The following is a 17,859-nucleotide window of genomic DNA, read 5'->3' as shown; positions in this document are numbered from 1 at the left end:
CATATATTACAGAACCCCCTCAGGGTCTTGGGGAGTCTCCTAGACTCAATCACAATATTTCTGTACAAAACTAGGAAGATTTATGCAAAGTGGGTTAAAGCTCATAAAAAATCTCATTTTGGAATTGCAGATAAAGGACTGTGTCCCAGAGAAGTTAAGCAACTTGCTTAAGATCACACCCCAGGATTTGAGCCCCAAAGATTCATGCCACAGCCCCCGCTCTAACCACTACACAGCACTGCCTCCAGCAATGAAACCCTCTCCCCAGAATGAATGAAGGTAGTTAGAGACTTGTATTTGATTCATATGGTAGATAAGAGCTGCTTTTTGTTATGATCAAGAATAAACTTATATAATTTCCCCAGAAACAAAATTGAAAATATGGTCACATTTGAAACATTAATGCTATAAAATACCAGCCTACAAAAAGTAATAGCTACCATTTCTTGAAAATGTGTTGAATAGTTTACATATATTCACCTCATCTAACCCCTATAAGGGCCCTAAGAGATAGGTCTTATTAGTACCACCCATTTTATAGATGAGCTTAAGTAATTTATTCAGGGTCACCCGTAAATAAGGAGCTGGGCAGGAGATCCAATCTGGGTCTGCTGAAGCCTGCGCCCCTTCCACTACACTGCCCTTCCTCCAAAGGACAGGTGTGTGCTGCTACCGTCATTGTGTGGTTCGCCCAAGGTCACAGGAGAGCCAGCCCAGAGCACTAACTACCTTGGCCCCGCTACCTCGGAAAGCCTTGCAGTCACTGACTTCTACTTTGGAAAGCTCCACAATTCAATATCGTTTCTTTTTTGCTGCCCACTCTTGCCACTCTGACAAAAGAACAGTACCTGGTGTTCACTAGAAGATGCAAGGGAATTGATTGGAAAGAAAATGTTATTTTATTCCAGTCCTTTCCATAGTGGTGTACCTTTCTATATTTAGATAAGTGCTCTCTGCAGCCAAAGAGGCAATAAAAGCAAGATAAAAATGTACTAGGCCCATGCCAGGAAACACTAAGAAGCTGTAAGTTCTTATTCTTTGCCCAAAGATGATTATTAAAAAAACAAGAGAGACAGGAATAAAGACACAGACCTACTAGAGAACGGACTTGAGGATATGGGGAGGGGGAAGGGTGATCTGTGACAAAGCGAGAGAGAGGCATGGACATATATACACTACCAAATGTCAGGTAGATAGCTAGTGGGAAGCAGCCGCATAGCACAGGGAGATCAGCTCGGTGCTTTGTGACCGCCTGGAGGGGTGGGATAGGGAGGGTGGGAGGGAGGGAGACGCAAGAGGGAAGAGATATGGGGACATGTGTACATGTATAACTGATTCACTTTGTTATACAGCAGAAACTAACACACCATTGTAAAGCAATTATACTCTAAAGATGTAAAAAAACAAAAAACAAGAGACAGTAAAAACAAGCAATCTCTGCAAACACACAGTGCTTTAAGATCTGGACCATCTCATAGCCTCGGGGCAGTTGAGGAGGGATGAGGATAGCAGGGTCCTCTTCTACCTTTACAGAAATGAGGCCCTAAGGAGGCAAGCTGAGCAGATCTCAGCCTGAACTACTTGTGAAGTCAGGGAAGAATGTCAATAGGGAAGTCATGGGCTGCCTGGAAGGATCCTCCAGTGCGCCAGGTATCAGCTGCTACTCCACAGACCAAACTTGAACTCTAATATCTCGAAAAGGTAAAGATGAATTTGAAAGATGAACTGAGGTTCATTCATTCATGATTCTGAGGGCTTGATGGGTAAACAAGGCCCAAGCTTCCTTGCACCCTTGAGAACCCCTTCTCTGGGCTCCCGCAGGAGGGTTGTAATTCCTCCATTATTCATAGCAACAAATATTTCAATCATTAACTGTGTCCACTACAGTCACTTGTACAATGTTTTATCCTTTTTTGTAAATTGCACTTTTGTAAATTGCCCTCTTCGAGGGCAGAGAACAGTCCCTAGTTATTTTATAACCTCTATAGAAGCTAGCATGGCATCTAGTAAATTGAGATTTTTAAATGCACCTCTTGTTCAAGCCTTTTTTCAGTCGCATCTTCTACTGGTTTGAGCCAATAAGTAGTTTTCCCTTCCAGTCCTGTGAAGCCTCAAATTTCTGGCCTCTATCTGGTCCCTTTCATTTCTGCTGTCATACAAACCAGTTCTTGCTTGAGCAGCATCTCTCTATCTTGTGATACTTTGTTAAACGCAATAAGTGATAAGCTATCTCTCACTTGGAGAAAAAGGCTTGTAAGGCACTTGGCCTGCCTTTGAAATTATCAGTAACAACAGATTTACCAAATGCTTTGCCATCACTTCCACTGGTCTCCATCTTCCCAGCCTTCACTATCAGTGTCTGTGCCACCCACCATCCAACTGCTGAGTCAATGCAACATATTTTAGGTTTTTCTTACATTCACCCTCACTTCAAAGTGCCCATTTCTAAATTCACTAAGGTAATTAACACAAGCTGCTATAATAAATAAACCCCAGAATTTCAGGGACCCAACACAAAATAAGCTTGTTTCTTCCTTATACAGTCCAACGCAGGTGTTACTGGGCGACAGACAGCTTTCTTCCAGGTGGTGATTTAAGGACCCCAAGCTCCATCTATCTTGTGGTCCCACCATCTCCTATGGTCCCTTTGTTTTCTGCTTCTAGCCAATGGAAAGGAAAAGAGAGGGGAGAAGGGACACCCTCTTCTAAAATCCTTGCCCCTGGAGTGACACACAGCACTCACATTCCATTTTCTCCATGCCATATGTCCACACCCAGATGCAAGAACAGCCTGTGAGCTGTTTCTGCCACCAGTGTCTAATAATAATAGCTAGAATATATTATTCATCTTCACTTTGCAAATTGTGTACTTTAATTATTTCATACAGTATATAAAACAGCCTAAAAAGTAGGAATTATCATTGCCATTTCAGAAATGAAAAGAACACGTAAATATGTGTATCAATCTCTAAACCTCAGTGACTATATATATATAGTGGCAGATCAAGTGGCAGGTCAAGATGTGAACTCAGACTTGTATGACACTCAAGGCCCTGTCTCTTCTTTTGCACGATGTAGCAAGAAATACACAGATCTGCTTTGAGACCAGGGGGTGGAAAGGATTAGGGACAATGACCCAAGCTGGATTTTTAAAAAATAAGTATCTGACAAGCCCAGAGAGGTATTAAGACTGGAGAATGACGTTCCTGCTTGAAGCAATATGTGCAAAGGCAGTGAGGCCTGAATAAGCATGGTATGCCTGTGGAAGACTTATTTTAAAAAGAATTATGATGTTTAGATAGTATTTATCCAAGTGTTTTAGGATTACCAAAATCATGTCCTAAACCTCAGCCATCTTTCTCCGAAACGTCCCTGAGGGAGCTATATACCCAAAGAACAATGGTAAAGGAAAGTAAGTGTCCCATTCTCAGCTAAAGTTGGGCTCTTACCCCAGCACAGAGGCTTTGTAAGCTGGGCTGGAGCACATGAGCAAGTCTGAGGGCTTAGAGACGGAACACCTTTTCTCCCTGTAAGTCCAAACCCAACTTCAGGATTTTACCACACCTCACCTGCCAAAAATGAAGACCGAAAACCAAACAAATGAAAAGGCTTCATGATGCAAGATAAGAGCAAAAGGTTAGCTGGGCATGTTCTAAGCAGGAAGGCCCTGACTTTTCCCTCATTCAAGTCACATGGAAGCAGAAAGGTGAGCTAAATCTATTGACAGTTTCTGCAGCACAGGTGAAAGAGGTACAGGAGAGCACCAGAGAGAACTCTATCTTTATTCAGGACCTCTTTGTTTAAATCAAGTGTATGGAGGTATACTTTACATAAAATAACATATACCCATTTGAAGTGTAAGTGTGACGAGTTTTGAAACTATAATCACACATGTAACCACCACAACAATCAAGATATAATCATTTCCATCATCCCTTCTGAAAATTCCTTCACGCTCTTTTGTATTACATGCCCCCCACCGCAAGCACCAAGCAACCACTGATCTGTTTTCTGTCCCTATAAATGAGATTTGCCTCTCTAGAGCTTTACATAAATTGAATTATACAGTATGAACTCTTTGGGTTCTGACTTCTCTTGTTCAACACAATGTTTTATGAATTATATATATATAAAATATATAAAAGTAGTTTGTTCCTTTTTATTGCTCAGTATCCAGTCACCTACTGATGGACATTTAAGTTGTTTCTAGTTTGGGCTATTATGAATAAAGCTGCTATGAACATATGTGTATAAGTCTTTTTGTGGACATTGTGCACAATCTTTTAATGGACAGTCCATGATCTTTTTTTTTTTTTTTTTGCGGTACGCGGGCCTCTCACTGTCGTGGCCTCTCCCGTTGCCGAGCACAGGCTCCGGACACGCAGGCTCAGCGGCCATGGCTCACAGGCCCAGCCGCTCCGCGGCATGTGGGATCCTCCTGGACCGGGGCACGAACCCGCGTCCCCTGCATCGGCAGGCGGTCTCGCAACCACTGCGCCACCAGGGAAGCCCAGTCCATGATCTTTTAATGCACCTACTGGCAAACACAGTCCAGTGTCCTAGAATCTTGCCAATCTGTAGCAACTCTGCCCCATAGGATAGGAAAGAAGGAAGAGGAATAAGGAGCACGGTAAGAGAAGCATTGTTTCTCTTCTGTAAATCTAAGGCATATAGCTCCATATCCATGGGTAATGCATGTTATGTCCATTTTATCCCATGTATTTCTCTCCTATTTTCCCTCACTAGTTTTCTTCTTGTATTTTCTCTTACCTCATTCTTCATTCAACTTAAAAAATATATATATATTTAGCCTTGAGCACTGGAAAGAGTGTTTTTTCATCATGAGACCTAATACCTTCATGAATGACTCTGATGTTTCATCCCGCTATTAAACACAGGATCTACTTTAAATAATCTGTGACCTTATTAGAGGAGTTATCACCAAGACACGGCCAAGTGCATTTTGGCTACTCCTCTCCCACCCCAATTGTGAGGCCGAAATCTGCCAGAGGAATATGCCGTTTTCTGTGTGGTCTGCTGTTTCAGGTTCCGAAAAGACTGAAGGGCCTCATTACCCCACATAGTTCTGTCCAGTTTCCAGAAATCAGGTTAATCAACAAATAGGGTCTGACCCATTATATTTTTTCTTAGAGAATCAAAACAAAAAAGCAAACACACAAAAGCAACCCACACAAAATTGGTGGTTACAGTAGGAAACATAAGTAGAAAAACACAATTAAGCGTGATATATAGACACAAAAAAGGTGTTCAGACTAATGTCAAATGCTGGTGGACTATGGGCTAGTTGGAGCCTGAAGACATGTTTTATTTGGTTTTTGGGTTTTAAATAAAATTTATCCGACATTTAAAAGTGTGAAAACTTCACACAAAAAACTCACACACACAAAAATAAGAATATCTGGCAACTAGGTCCATGTTGCCACTTCACAAAAATCTCCAGGAGGTGAGAGGCAACTGCTCCCTTTGGCCGAGTGTGTCACGCTCTCTCTGCACTTACTTCACTCCTGCATGTTGTCTACCTTGTAGGTACTTTGGTTTGCAACTCTGGCATCAAAGCATCACATCTAGCAATGAAAAGAAGTGGCTGGACACACTTCACTGACAGGAAACGTACTGTCAGAGGTGGAGACAACATACGAGGTGAACAACCACACTCCAGGACAGGAATTCTTAGCTTCTAATATCTTATCCAGACACTTTCCTTCTCCTTTTCCCCCTCAATGGGAGGCTGAGGGGTTCCTGCCTCTCTCTAAGATGACCACTTAGTGTGGCTCCTGTGGCATCTCTCTTGCTCCCAAGGAACCAGGTCAATGGGCCAGGAAAGCAGGCCCCCCAGGCCTATCCTGAGGGGCTCTGCTCCTTCCTCCTCAGCTTATTCTGCCTCCACCGTAAGCAAGTGAGAAGACTGGAACTTTCTACAGTGTTTCACAGTGGTGTTATATAGAAGGAAGAAGCGTTGTGATGATTCTACTTGAAGTTAGTTTTCTCTGCTAAGCCCGAGATCCACCCATGCAACTGTCCACGGTTATCTCCACCTCTGTCCTCCACAATTATCTCAATCAAAACTTTTCCAAATCTACATTTGTAATCTTCCCTTGCCATCCTCCCAGAACAAAATATGTTCTGTGTCCAGTATTTCCTTTTCGTATCCTCTCAATCACCTAAGCCATAAACCTTGGAATCATTCTAGGCTTCTCTGTTTTCTGACCACCTACTTTTCCACATCCAAGAACAACCCACCTCCTTGCTATCCGTATGACCAGGCCACCCAAGACGGCTGTTCTCTTGCTCTGTGTACATCCCCTGCTTGACCCGTCCTACACCCTACTCACCTGACTGACCTTCCCTCCAAATCATAGAGCCTAATCAGTAAATGCCTATGTACTTGGCCCTGGCCCCAGCCAGCTCTAATCTTTAGATCAGAACTATCTCCACTGTGATAGTTTGTCAAAGGAGTGGTGAGGGGCACGCCCACCTGCTGGTTTCCCTGGCAACGGATGAGCCAAACTCAATTCCCCCTATAAGTGGTAACTTCCCCCTCCCACCAGGAGCAGAGACTGCTGTGAGGTCCTGCCTGCTTCTGCTGCCACAGTTGGGGAGGGGGAGGTGTCACTCCAGGACCTTGCTTCAGATATGTAAGCTCCCCCTAGCCATTAAACCACTGATGTCTCCGTCACTGACTCTGGGCTCTTTCTTCAGTATTGAGGCTGGGTAAGTACTGGGCTTGCAGGCCTGTGGGGCACAGCCTAGCACTATCTTTCTTACATGCCATCTTCTCTATCATTTGTGTAACCAATCTAGTTCAATCTTTTACACAGAATATTCTAGCAGTCTCTCTACATCCAGTCCTACCTACTCCATCCCTCTAGGTTCTAACCATAGCACAGTCAGAGTGATTTCTAAAACAGACGTCTGTTCCCGTTCCTCTTCAGCTTAAACCCTTTAATGGGCCCACTGTTTGCATCATGGATTCCACCCAAGGTTCTCAATGACCTGTTCCTGGCCTGCTCTCTAGACCTGACTGTCCACTATGGTGACCACAAGCCACATATGGCTACTGAGCACTTGAAACAGGGCTGGTCCAAACTGAGGCTGTAAGTGTAAAACATACACCAGATTTCAATTAGTAGAGAGAAAAAAGAATGTAAACCGTTTCAGTAATAACTTTTGTATTGAATATGTACATGTTGAAATAAAAATATTTTGCATATATGGGGTTAAAAATATATTATTAAAATTAATTGTACTTGTTTGTACCTCTATGAATGTGGCTTCTAGAAAACTTAAACATACATATGTGGCTTGCATTATGTTCTAGATGTTTTTCTTACCCTTTATGTTTTCCATCTCATACTCTGCTAAACACCAGGCATGCTCAGTGACTAACAAAGCAAGCTATGGTATTTTATAATCTTATACAGCACACTTTAAATGAAAATTAGAATGCCCTTGAACTATCATACCCTATTCCTCCTGTGATGGCTTTAAAATATAGGCACAGATCCCTTGACACTCCTCCTTTTAAAAGGTAGACTCTAATTCCCCTCTCCTAGAGTGTGGACTGGACTTAGTGACTAAGTAAATAAATAGAATAAAGCAGAAATATCAGTGTGTCATAAAAAGTGTTGGAATTTCCTCCTCCTCTCCCCCTCCCCCACCCACCTCTCTTAGCGATGATTCACTCTGAGTGAAGCCAGCTGCCTTATCATTAAGAGATTCAATGAATCAGCCCTATGGGGAGCTCCACATGACAAGGTACTGACACCTCCTGACAACAGCCATGTGAATGAGCCATCTTGGAAGTGGATCCTTCAGCCCCAGTCAAGCCTTGAGATGACTACAGCTCTAGCCAGTGTCTTCACTGTAACTTCATGAGAAAACATGAGCCAGAATCACCCAGCTAAGCTGCTCTCAAATTTCTGAACCACAGAAACTGTGAGATAATGTTTGTTGTTTTCAGCAGCTGAGTTTTGGGATAATCTGTTACATAGCAATAGATAACTAGTACACCACTCATGCCCTAAATCCCTCCACATTTCCACCCGAGGATAGGAAAAGAAGAGAGAAGAGAAGTTGCTAAGAGCTCAAACTTAGGTTTCACTTACTTAGACATCAAGATTCACTTCAAAACCATCCCCTCTATGAAACTTTTTCTAACAAACCCCAGTAGATTCCCATATGTCTATAAAAAATTTTTTAATTAGAAATGTTTTCACACATTTTGAATTCAGTGTCTTATCCAAAAACATTTCCTGTTTTAAAATTAACTTTTTAGAAATAAAAAGTTTTCTGATAAATACACACAGAAATGTTGGAACAATCTAAAAAGAAGGGAATTTAAATCACCTGACATGTGACCTCACTGAGGAAAACATTACTGATATTTTTAATATCCATTTCACATATAATTTTACATAATAATATTATCTTGCATATGCAGTTTTTCATCTTCTTTTTCTCATGCAATGACCTTGCCTCTCAGTTCCTTGACCTCCTCACATCAGCTACAGACTCCATGGTCAGGCTCTAGACCAAACCTTTGCTCCTCAAAGTGTGGTCCACGGACCAGCTGCATCAGCATTGCCTGAAAGCTTGTTGAATATGCAAAATCTAAGACCCCATCATGCTCTCACCTCAAAACATTTGTACTTGCTGTTTCCTTTGCCTGCAAAGCTAGTCCTTGTATGACTAATCCTTGCAAGACTCATTCCCTCACTGCATTCTGGTCTCTGTTCCAAGGTCACCTGCAGAGAAAAGCCATTCCTGACCTCTCTAACTAGAGTTGCATTCCTGTTGCATTCTATCCTCTCACCCTGCTTTACTTTCTTCATAACATTTATTACCACTTGACATTATTTTAGATGTATTCATTTGTTTACTTCCTTCCACAAATATTTAGGGAACACCCACTATATGTCAGGCACAGTTCTAAGGTCTGGGGACACAGAGGAAAACGAAATAAAGTCCCTATGTCCCCCACACTAATGTAAGCAGGCTCTACAAATACAGTTTGTTAGTTATTATATCATGTTTCTTTACTTATTCATTCCTTCAAGAAGAGGCCCAATCCCTACCATCAACAGAGGGCTCCATGCCAGGGCCCATGACTTAAACCCACCCTGAACATTCCAGCTTCTATTTTGAGGGAATTTTTCAATGTGTTTTTGTGCTGTGCTGAGCTAAGTTTAACTCAGTTGTTTTCAATCCCAGTGAATTATCCCAGTACAGCTTCCCTGTAGTGGAAATTTCCCTTACTTGATGTAAGCCGCCAACTACATAGCTAGTAGTTGTCTTATTCTTGTGCAGTTTATCTGACTTCAAAGGGTTCCCCAAAATGGGACCAAAAACTTTTATCACCATCATCATCATCACCAACAGCAGCAGCAGCAGCAGGGTTAGGCCTGATAAAGTTGACAGGAGCCAAGTTTATCTTTGGTGTCCTCCTGCATCCTCTTCCTACCCTAGTGGGCACCTAGGGCCCATTCCTTGGAGGCCTGGCTCCCAGCGATTTACATGTATTCCCTCCTAAGGTGGCAACTTGCACATCAATGGGAAGTGCTTAGAGACTGCAAAGGAATGGCATACGGATAGCTCATTATGTGCAAGGCTTTGTTTATCCCCGCACAGTCATTTCATCATGCAAGGAAAATACAACCTAGAAGGACACATTTTGTCCGTCATTTTACAGATGGGAAGCTGAGGCTCAAAGAGATTACCTACCTCTCCCATGTCACTCTGGATGGTCTGAAGTCAAAGCTCTGCCCTTCAAGCCTCCTGAGCTTCAAAACTTCAAATTAGCACATTTCTCATGGTAGATTATCAAAGCCCATGATTGGAAGAACTTTTTTTTTTTTATACAGTGGTGGAGGTGAGAAGAAGTGATGAAAGTGTTGATGAAAAGGGAAGGTTTATGCAGCAAGATCTTTCAATTACAGGTGGACCAACATTTAAGACAGAATGGATCTCAGACTGTCTGCACAAACCCCTTCATTTTACAGAAGTGGAACAGTAAGGCCCAAAGTGGGTGAATTATACTCATTTAAACCTAAATTTAATTTAATAATTATGAGTAGGGAATTGCCATTTCTAAGTAGAGTTTCCAAATTTAGCAACGTTTTCATGTCTACATTCCCTCCAAAAACTGTTGGATAAGTAAAAATGCACAGGTTTGGCATAGGAAAGAATGTGTAATATTAAGTTTTAAAGAATGTGTAATATTAATAAATATTAATAAAAATATTAAGTGGATATATTTTGTTTAGAAACCTCTGTCTTGATTTCTCAAAACTACTAAGGGAAAGGATCAAAATATAATGTATCTCACAGCATAAGCATGTTTACAAGAGCATATAGCATCTTTCTTGTGGCCCATGGAACATGGGGCTCCCCTTTCTACAGGCAGTTGACGGGGCAGAAAGGCAGTTTTATCCCCTAGAATGGCAGGGATAGGACTGGGTAAGGAGCAGTCCATTTATAAACTCGAATGTGATCAAAGAAAACGTTTATTGAGCTCTTACTCTGTGCCAAGTGTTTTTTTGTACTGTTTTTGTTTTGTTTTGTTTTGGCCATGCCTGGTGGCTTGCGGGATCTTAGTTCCCCCACCAGGGATTGAACCTGGGCCCCAGCAGTGAAAGTGTTGAGTCCTAACCACTGGACTGCCAGGGAATTCCTGTGCCAAGTACTATATTGCCAATAGGTAGGGTACGGTCTGATTGGTAAGATATGATATACACTAAGGAAATTATGTAGTTCTTGTGAGTATAAATATACATGTTAACAATAATTAACACCTTCTGTTGGCAAATGTAGAAGGATAATATTTTGATGTATTAACTGAAATGTTTTCCCTTCTCAGTAATTCTTGTTACCTGTGAACCTCTTCCCATACAGTCTTTCTTGGCACACTGCGTTGGGGATGGGATTATACTACAGAACAAAAGAGGAAAATTCTTGCCTTTTGAGTTTCAAAACGTGAAATCTTGGCAAAAACAATATGTTTGGAAGAAAAATAGATCTGGGAATGGTCATAGTATTTTCCTACTCCTAAAATAAGATAAAACTAGGAAAAAAAGAAAAAAAAACTGGTGGCGGGGAGACGTGAGAGCAAAAGCAGAAGAGCTAGACCCTTGACTGGGTCACTAAGCAGAGGCCTGTACTCCATTCCCTCTGCCCTGACCCCCTCTGGCTGAGTTCCCACTGCAGAGGAGAAACAGTAGACACTCCAGGGGAAATCCTCTCATTCAAGATGAGAATCTGTGGCCAGCAGCCGTCCCCCAGCCACCCGCTGCTGCCTCCAGGCTCGGGTGAAACCTCACAGACCCCAGACGCTTATGGTCGTTCACCTAGCATTTTACTGAGACAGCAGAGAAGAAGGTCTGGCTAGGAAAGCATATCGGGATGGAGAGGACCCGAGATGGCTGAAAAGCTCCCCCCACGTGCCATGGAGTTCAGGGAAAGAACGAAATATTTTCTAAGTGCCCGAGCGTATTGAAAGAGTACTGAAAGATCTTGTGGCCAGAGATCAGGACACAGCGGTGACTGAGGTGGAATGGAAGCACTGCGGGATGATACTCAATTCAGCCAGTGCCAGCATGGACTGATGGGAATCCCTGGACTGGTGTCTACTCCCAACTTTCTCTCCCTAGCCCATGCTAACACACTCTGAAAGCCCCCTAGATCTACATGAATACCCCAGGTTTGTGATCTCATTAGATAATAATCCAGCCCCCGAAAAAAGCCCCCAGTTCCTCACAAACCCAGTCCCATCCACGCATCCATATTTAACCAGCTTCCTTCAGAAATATTCTTGCAGGGTTCAACTAAATCCCCCATGCTACCAGCACAAATACTTCCCCCCATTCCCCCATTCTTAGGAAGTAAAGACCAGACAACATAGTCTGTGCAACAGCCCATGGTGCATCAGAAGAGAGAGAAGAGTAAGGTCTACAGTGATCCTGGGTTCCTGCTACATAAAAGATCTCCCTTTGGAGCTCAGCTATTAAATCTAGAACCTGACAATAAAAGCGGGGGAAGTTTCTCTTCCAAACTCCCCTCTGCCCCTCAGCCCCTAGGTCGGCCCTTTTCCCACCTCTGTGTCTCTCTTATAAAGTCCTCTCACTATCTCCCCATTGCAACCTGAAACCCATTCACATATAAGTAAGTGACTCGGAATAGTCTGAGGTTTAACTTCCGCTCCTTCTTTGCTCCCACAGCTAATCAGTTGTTAAATTTACCTCCTTGCTACCTTTCCTCTGTTTTTCATTATCTGGGAGTGCTGTTCTCTGACTATTCCCTCTTCTCAGTCCAGGAACACAGTGGACTTGCACTTCCTCTTTCTTGAAGTTCATCATGGCCAGCCATGTGACTCGCTTTGGCCAAAAAAATGTGGGCAGGGATGACATGCTGCTTCTCCTGGAAGTATTCAATTGCTGTATGTGACACTACAGCACTTTCTTCTTCCGACCATTGGAACCAGCAACATTCTAGCTGTTGGAGGTTCTGTTGATCTGATTCCCAGTTTCCAAGTCTATGTACAAGGACTTGTAATGTGAGCAAGAAATAAACATAAGTTTAACTAATTCACTGGTTTTTACTGAATCTGTTGGAAAAGATTACAAGAGGACACGACCCCCCGTTGACCCACGAGCTGGACCAGGGCAATTGGAGGCTTCTCACCCCTCCCCCGTCCTTATAACGTATGCTCTGCCCACAGTTCCCACAGTGGGAGCCATTTTCAAGGATGCAGCCTTGAGATAGTAATGTGTTGTTGAGACCATCTGGACTGAATACATGACTGAATCCAGTTAAGGCCTCTATATAAACTTTTAAGATCCTGGAGGGTGGGTAAAGAGATCTACTTATCTTGCGGCTGCCCAAGATAAGCCTTGTATGTAAGTTCCCTTGCTTATTAAAACTGCCACCTACCAATAGAAGTGGCCTGCCTCTTTCTTCAGTCTCTCCTTGCTCTCTCTACAGGAGCCAGTTGCAGATTTCACCTGGGAAATTCCTTAGGTTGTAAACCAGCAGCATCATAATCTTGCCCATCCTAACATACCTGGGCTACTGTTGGGTTTCAGGCTCTCATCACTTCTCATCTGAGCTCTAACACAGGCTACTCAAAGTGTGGTCTGTATACAGGTGTCAATCCACAAGATATCGCTGGTCTGCAATTAGGCAAGTACAGAAATTGAGAATAAACATTTAGAAATTCATATAACAATTCAACTGAATCTGTTGACTCTCTAATAATAAATATTTGGGCTTGTAGTCCCCCCAAATCTTAGCACTGGGCCTTTCCATGGGGTCCTGCAAAAATGCTTCTCAAATTAAATTGGATCAAGGCTTCATGATTAAGAAATCGAATTACGGTAGGATTCTAAGCAATAGCAAGCATATCTGGGGGATATTTATGGTGTAAGACCCTTCCTCATTGAGTGTGAAATCATCATTTAAAAATTCCCTGAGTCTACTCTTTGTACCAGCACAAAATTTAGCTCCAACAAGCAAAGAAACTTTCTGAGCTCTTTCTCATTTAACATTAATTATTGTTTTAGGTTTGCCTACATAACAGCATTCAGATGATCGTATTTATTCTTTGGAATAAAACTTATAAATATATTGCCTATGAATATGATTTTCCAAATTATCTGCACACAGCTTGACATTTTGATACATTTGTTCAAGAGTCCAAGAGGATAATGTAACTGATCCCTAAATCACTAAAAAACTCCCTCCATGGGCTTCCCTGGTGGCGCAGTGGTTGAGAGTCCGCCTGCCGATGCAGGTCCCGGTCCGGGAAGATCCCACATGCCGCAGAGCGGCTGGGCCCATGAGCCATGGCCACTGAGCCTGCTCATCCGGAGCCTGTGCTCCGCAACGGGAGAGGCCGCAGCAGTGAGAGGCCCACGTACCGCTAAAAAAAACAAAAACCAAAAAAAACTCCCTCCAGGACTAAGTAGAGCTAATTTTTTTCTTCCCAAAGCCTGTTTGACACACATTAATATATTTCTCTGCACCATACAAGACTCTGAAAAGAACAGGGGGCTAGATATTAAGAGACCTGGCTCTAGTCCTCATTACCCACTCACTTGCTACTACATGAAGCTGTTGCTTAACCACTTGGTGCCCTAATTTCTCCACCTACTGAATAAGCATAATAAATTAATAATAGCAAGTAAATAATATAAGCTCTGTTGTGAGAATCAAGAGTACTGAAGTACTTGGTAGTGAATAAATTGCTTTACAACTATCATTTAGCATTTATATGTAATACTGCCTTGTAACATTCTCAGTTATCTTGTACACATAGATTTTCTCCTTTTAAGCCAGAAAATAAGTCTTTGAGAGGTACACTGTGTAATATTTCTCTGTAACTTGTACACATAGATTTTCTCCTTTTAAGCCAGAAAATAAGTCTTTGAGAGGTGCACTGTGTAATATTTCTCTGTATGTTCAGTCCTATGGGACAAATAATATACATACAATGATTGTTTGAAAATTGTTTAATTTACCAAAAGTTGTTGAACCCCTTCACCATTAAGTAAACCGCATAAACTTCAGACTTCATACACTGCATGATGGGTATTCCTCACTCACATTGGCAACAGTCTTTTAGAGTTTGGCTAGGAGAGTTGTAATTGGCTATCTGAGCTCCTTGAGAGCACAGGTCATATCTCATTCACCTTTGTTACTTCAGCACTTACCACAGTCATCTAAGCACAGTTAATGTCTGAAGATAAATTAGCATGTTAATAAATTAATGAACTTTAATTAAATACTTCCTTAATAGTACCTCCATTTAGTACTCTGCAATCTAAAAAGCCAATCTTTGTTTGATTTTAGTTAAACTGATTTTTAATCTTCCAGAATCATCTAAACATTTTAAAAGCAGACCTGTCCAATAAGTCACGTGATTTCCCCACACTCTTCCCTTAGTTAGCCCAAGCAAATTCTTACTCAAAGATCATTAAGCCGATTAGGCTGCTGGAGTGTCGGTGGTAAGGAATGGGACAGCTCTTGGTCTGAAAGGAGGGAAAATTGTACTGATTGTTCAGAATACGACACTACTCTGCATATGTGAACAGTCAAGGTAAAATACAGCAGATGAGTAAAGTGCTTCTGTCTAGAAGAACTATAAACTTTGGCAGGAACCACTGTGCTGCAGCAGTGAAAGGCCTCCTGCTGGGGCTGCAATGGAAAAAGTGACCTCAGAGAGGAATTCAGAACTAAAATGCTCAGAAAGATGAAATATCACGAAGTTTTGGTTAAGTCACTTGGTTCCAGGAATATAAAAGTGTAAAGCTGTTTCAGTTTTTTAAAAAACCACAGATTACATGAACTTTGTAGATTATTATTCTATTCTAGTTGTAGCTTAGAATTCCAAAGTGCCTCCACCCTCATGTTCTTCACAAGAGACCTGTGGTGTTTAGGAACACATTCTCCTAGAGGGGCCCAGGCAAGGAAGCAAAATAAGTCAGTCTGGAGTCATTGGACCTAGATCACTCAGCGTTCTACTAAGCCATCCCAGCGCAGAGGGTGCACTCACTAGGGACCCCAAAATACACAGGCAAAGGCAGCACTAGAGAGGAATCATTGCATACCCTTTCCCCCACCCTGCTCCCATCTAGAGAGGGGCTTCCCTTTAACGGAAAAGTTTATAGGTATAACAGCAGCAGTTTATGTCTCTCACCACTGGGATTTAGCCAGTTCAATGAGTGTTTCAGAGCTGGGATCTGTTGCTAGGTGATCTGCTCTTGAAATTTTATCTAATATATTGGGCTTTTGCAAGGAAAAAATGAAATGCATCATGGCATATGGATATGAACAAAACCATAATCTAGGAAAAAACACCCACCCTGGCCCCAAACAAGCTTTGATTTTTTATTTATTTATTTTTTTGTGGTACACGGGCCTCTCACTGTTGTGGCCTTTCCCGTTGCAGAGCACAGGCTCCGGACGGGCCGCTCCGCGGCATGTGGGATCTTCCCGGACCGGGGCACGAACCCATGTCCCCTGCATCAGCAGGCGGACTCTCAACCACTGCACCACCAGGGAAGCCCCAAGCTTTGATTTTTAAATATAGATTTATATTTTGAGTAAAGCATGAATCAAGTCACATATTTAATGTCAGTAGACAGCGTAATTTTAGAGTCATGCCAGAAAGAAAAAGGGAGGGGGGTATGAGCACATAAAACTTATTTATATTTTTATTTATGCTATTTCCCACAGATTGAAAATAAACTTTCAAGAGCACCACTTCTCAAGTTAATTCATTCCTGAAGTCTGAAAATTTTGTGCTTATTTAGCAGTGCCCTCTGGTGTCCAAATGGATCATTTTAGTTTGCCTTCAGGCAAAAAGTAAACCATTAAACAAGTCTACAATCAGCATTCATTCATTCACCAAATATTTATTGAGCACTTTGTATATGCCAGTTTGTGGAAGGTGGTGGGATACACAGATGTATAAAAAAAGACATAGTTTGTTATGACTTATATGTGGAATCTAAAAAATAAAATGAACTAGTGAATATAACAAAACAGAAACAGACTCAGAGATACAGAGAACAGAATAGTGGTTACCAGTGGGGAGAGGGAAGGAGGGAGGGGCAAAACAGGGGTAGGGGATTAATAAAATAAATATGTAAAATAAATATGCAACAAGGATACATGTACAGCACAAGGAAATATAGCCATCATGCTGTAATAACTTTAAATGGAGTATAATCTATAAAAATATTGAATCACTATGTTGTATACCTGAAACTACTGATAAAATATAATACTGCAAATCAACTATACTTCAATTAAAAAAATTTTTTAAAGATACAGTTCTTTGTTCTGTTCTTAAGGAGCCCATAGCCTAACAAGAAAGACAAGTGTAAATGCAATTACAAAGTTACTTGATCAGGCAAAAGAAATCACTTTACCTATTTTTCACTAAAATGAGACTGACAGAGGCGGGTCATCTCCATTTCCAAACTGTCCTGGACCATTACTCACACTAGCAGGTATCTGGCTGGCTTTGGACAGAACAACTTCGGTCAAGTACACAGGGAACATTCTGAAAAAGAGTAGACATCCCAGGACATACAGTGAGATTAAGACCTAGTTTTAAAGATTTCTGTAAGAAAGCTCCTTTCACAGTCAAGACACTTCTGGTCTTGTAGTTACATAGGGGCCCACTGGTCACCAGATCTGACACACCAATCTAACATTCATTAAGCCTTACATTTCTTTCTGAAAATGCAGACTGTTTTTCTAGCACTGTAATGAAAGCCCTCAAAAGGAATCAAATGGCAGAGATGCTAAGAACTGATCATAAACTGTTTTAGGATCCTTAGATCTGCAAATTGCTGACTAGGGTTACAGAAACCCATATTGTTCTGAATTGGTGCATCTTTGGGCCTTCTGGGGAAGCAGAGGGAGTCTGGAGTTGCTAAGACCTTCCATCAAGAAGGAAAGTAAAATTCAAAACATATCAAAGGAAAGGAGTTCAGGAACTACTATAGATCAAGAATGATGCTTTATACAATTTTGTAATTTTCCTACTTTTGGTCATTTTTCCATTCTTGTAATTGTTGTTTCCCAGCGTAATTAGCCATGACTTGCTCCTAACCAACAGAATATGGCAAAGGTGACAGGATGTACATGACTACATTACATGATATTAGGAGGTCCATCCTGCTGACTCTCTCTCCCTCACTGGCTTTGAGGAAACAACCAGTTGTGCTGGCAAGGCTCATGTGGCAAAGAGCGTGGCCTCTTACCAACACCCCACTAAGCTGAAGTCCTCAGTACAAGTGCCCACAGAGAACAGAAAGCTGCTATCAACCACATGAG

The 17,859-nt window shown here is 41.9% G+C and overlaps 1 protein-coding gene across 5 annotated transcripts in view; it reads right to left on the bottom strand.

Annotated features, from left to right (window-relative positions):
- The window catches only part of TSEN15 (tRNA splicing endonuclease subunit 15), a 132,669-nt gene that overhangs the window by 76,965 nt on the left and 37,845 nt on the right, over positions 1–17,859 (bottom strand). For 4 of the 5 annotated variants that reach the window (XM_067728895.1, XM_067728894.1, XM_067728896.1 and 1 more), the window contains exons 5-6: positions 16,947–17,080; positions 13,076–13,184 (exon numbers count right to left, since the gene is read on the bottom strand). In XM_067728895.1, coding sequence (XP_067584996.1) covers positions 17,021–17,080 — 60 coding nt within the window. In that variant the 3' untranslated portion in view covers positions 13,076–13,184; positions 16,947–17,020. The remainder of the gene's footprint in view (positions 1–13,075; positions 13,185–16,946; positions 17,081–17,859) is intronic. The other variant, XM_067728897.1, reaches the window with a different exon arrangement.

Source organism: Pseudorca crassidens, chromosome 2 (assembly GCF_039906515.1).
Source record: "Pseudorca crassidens isolate mPseCra1 chromosome 2, mPseCra1.hap1, whole genome shotgun sequence".
NCBI classification, from domain to species: domain Eukaryota; kingdom Metazoa; phylum Chordata; class Mammalia; order Artiodactyla; family Delphinidae; genus Pseudorca; species Pseudorca crassidens.
Note: the sequence above shows the minus strand (reverse complement) of the source record. Positions and strands in the feature narration are given on the sequence as shown.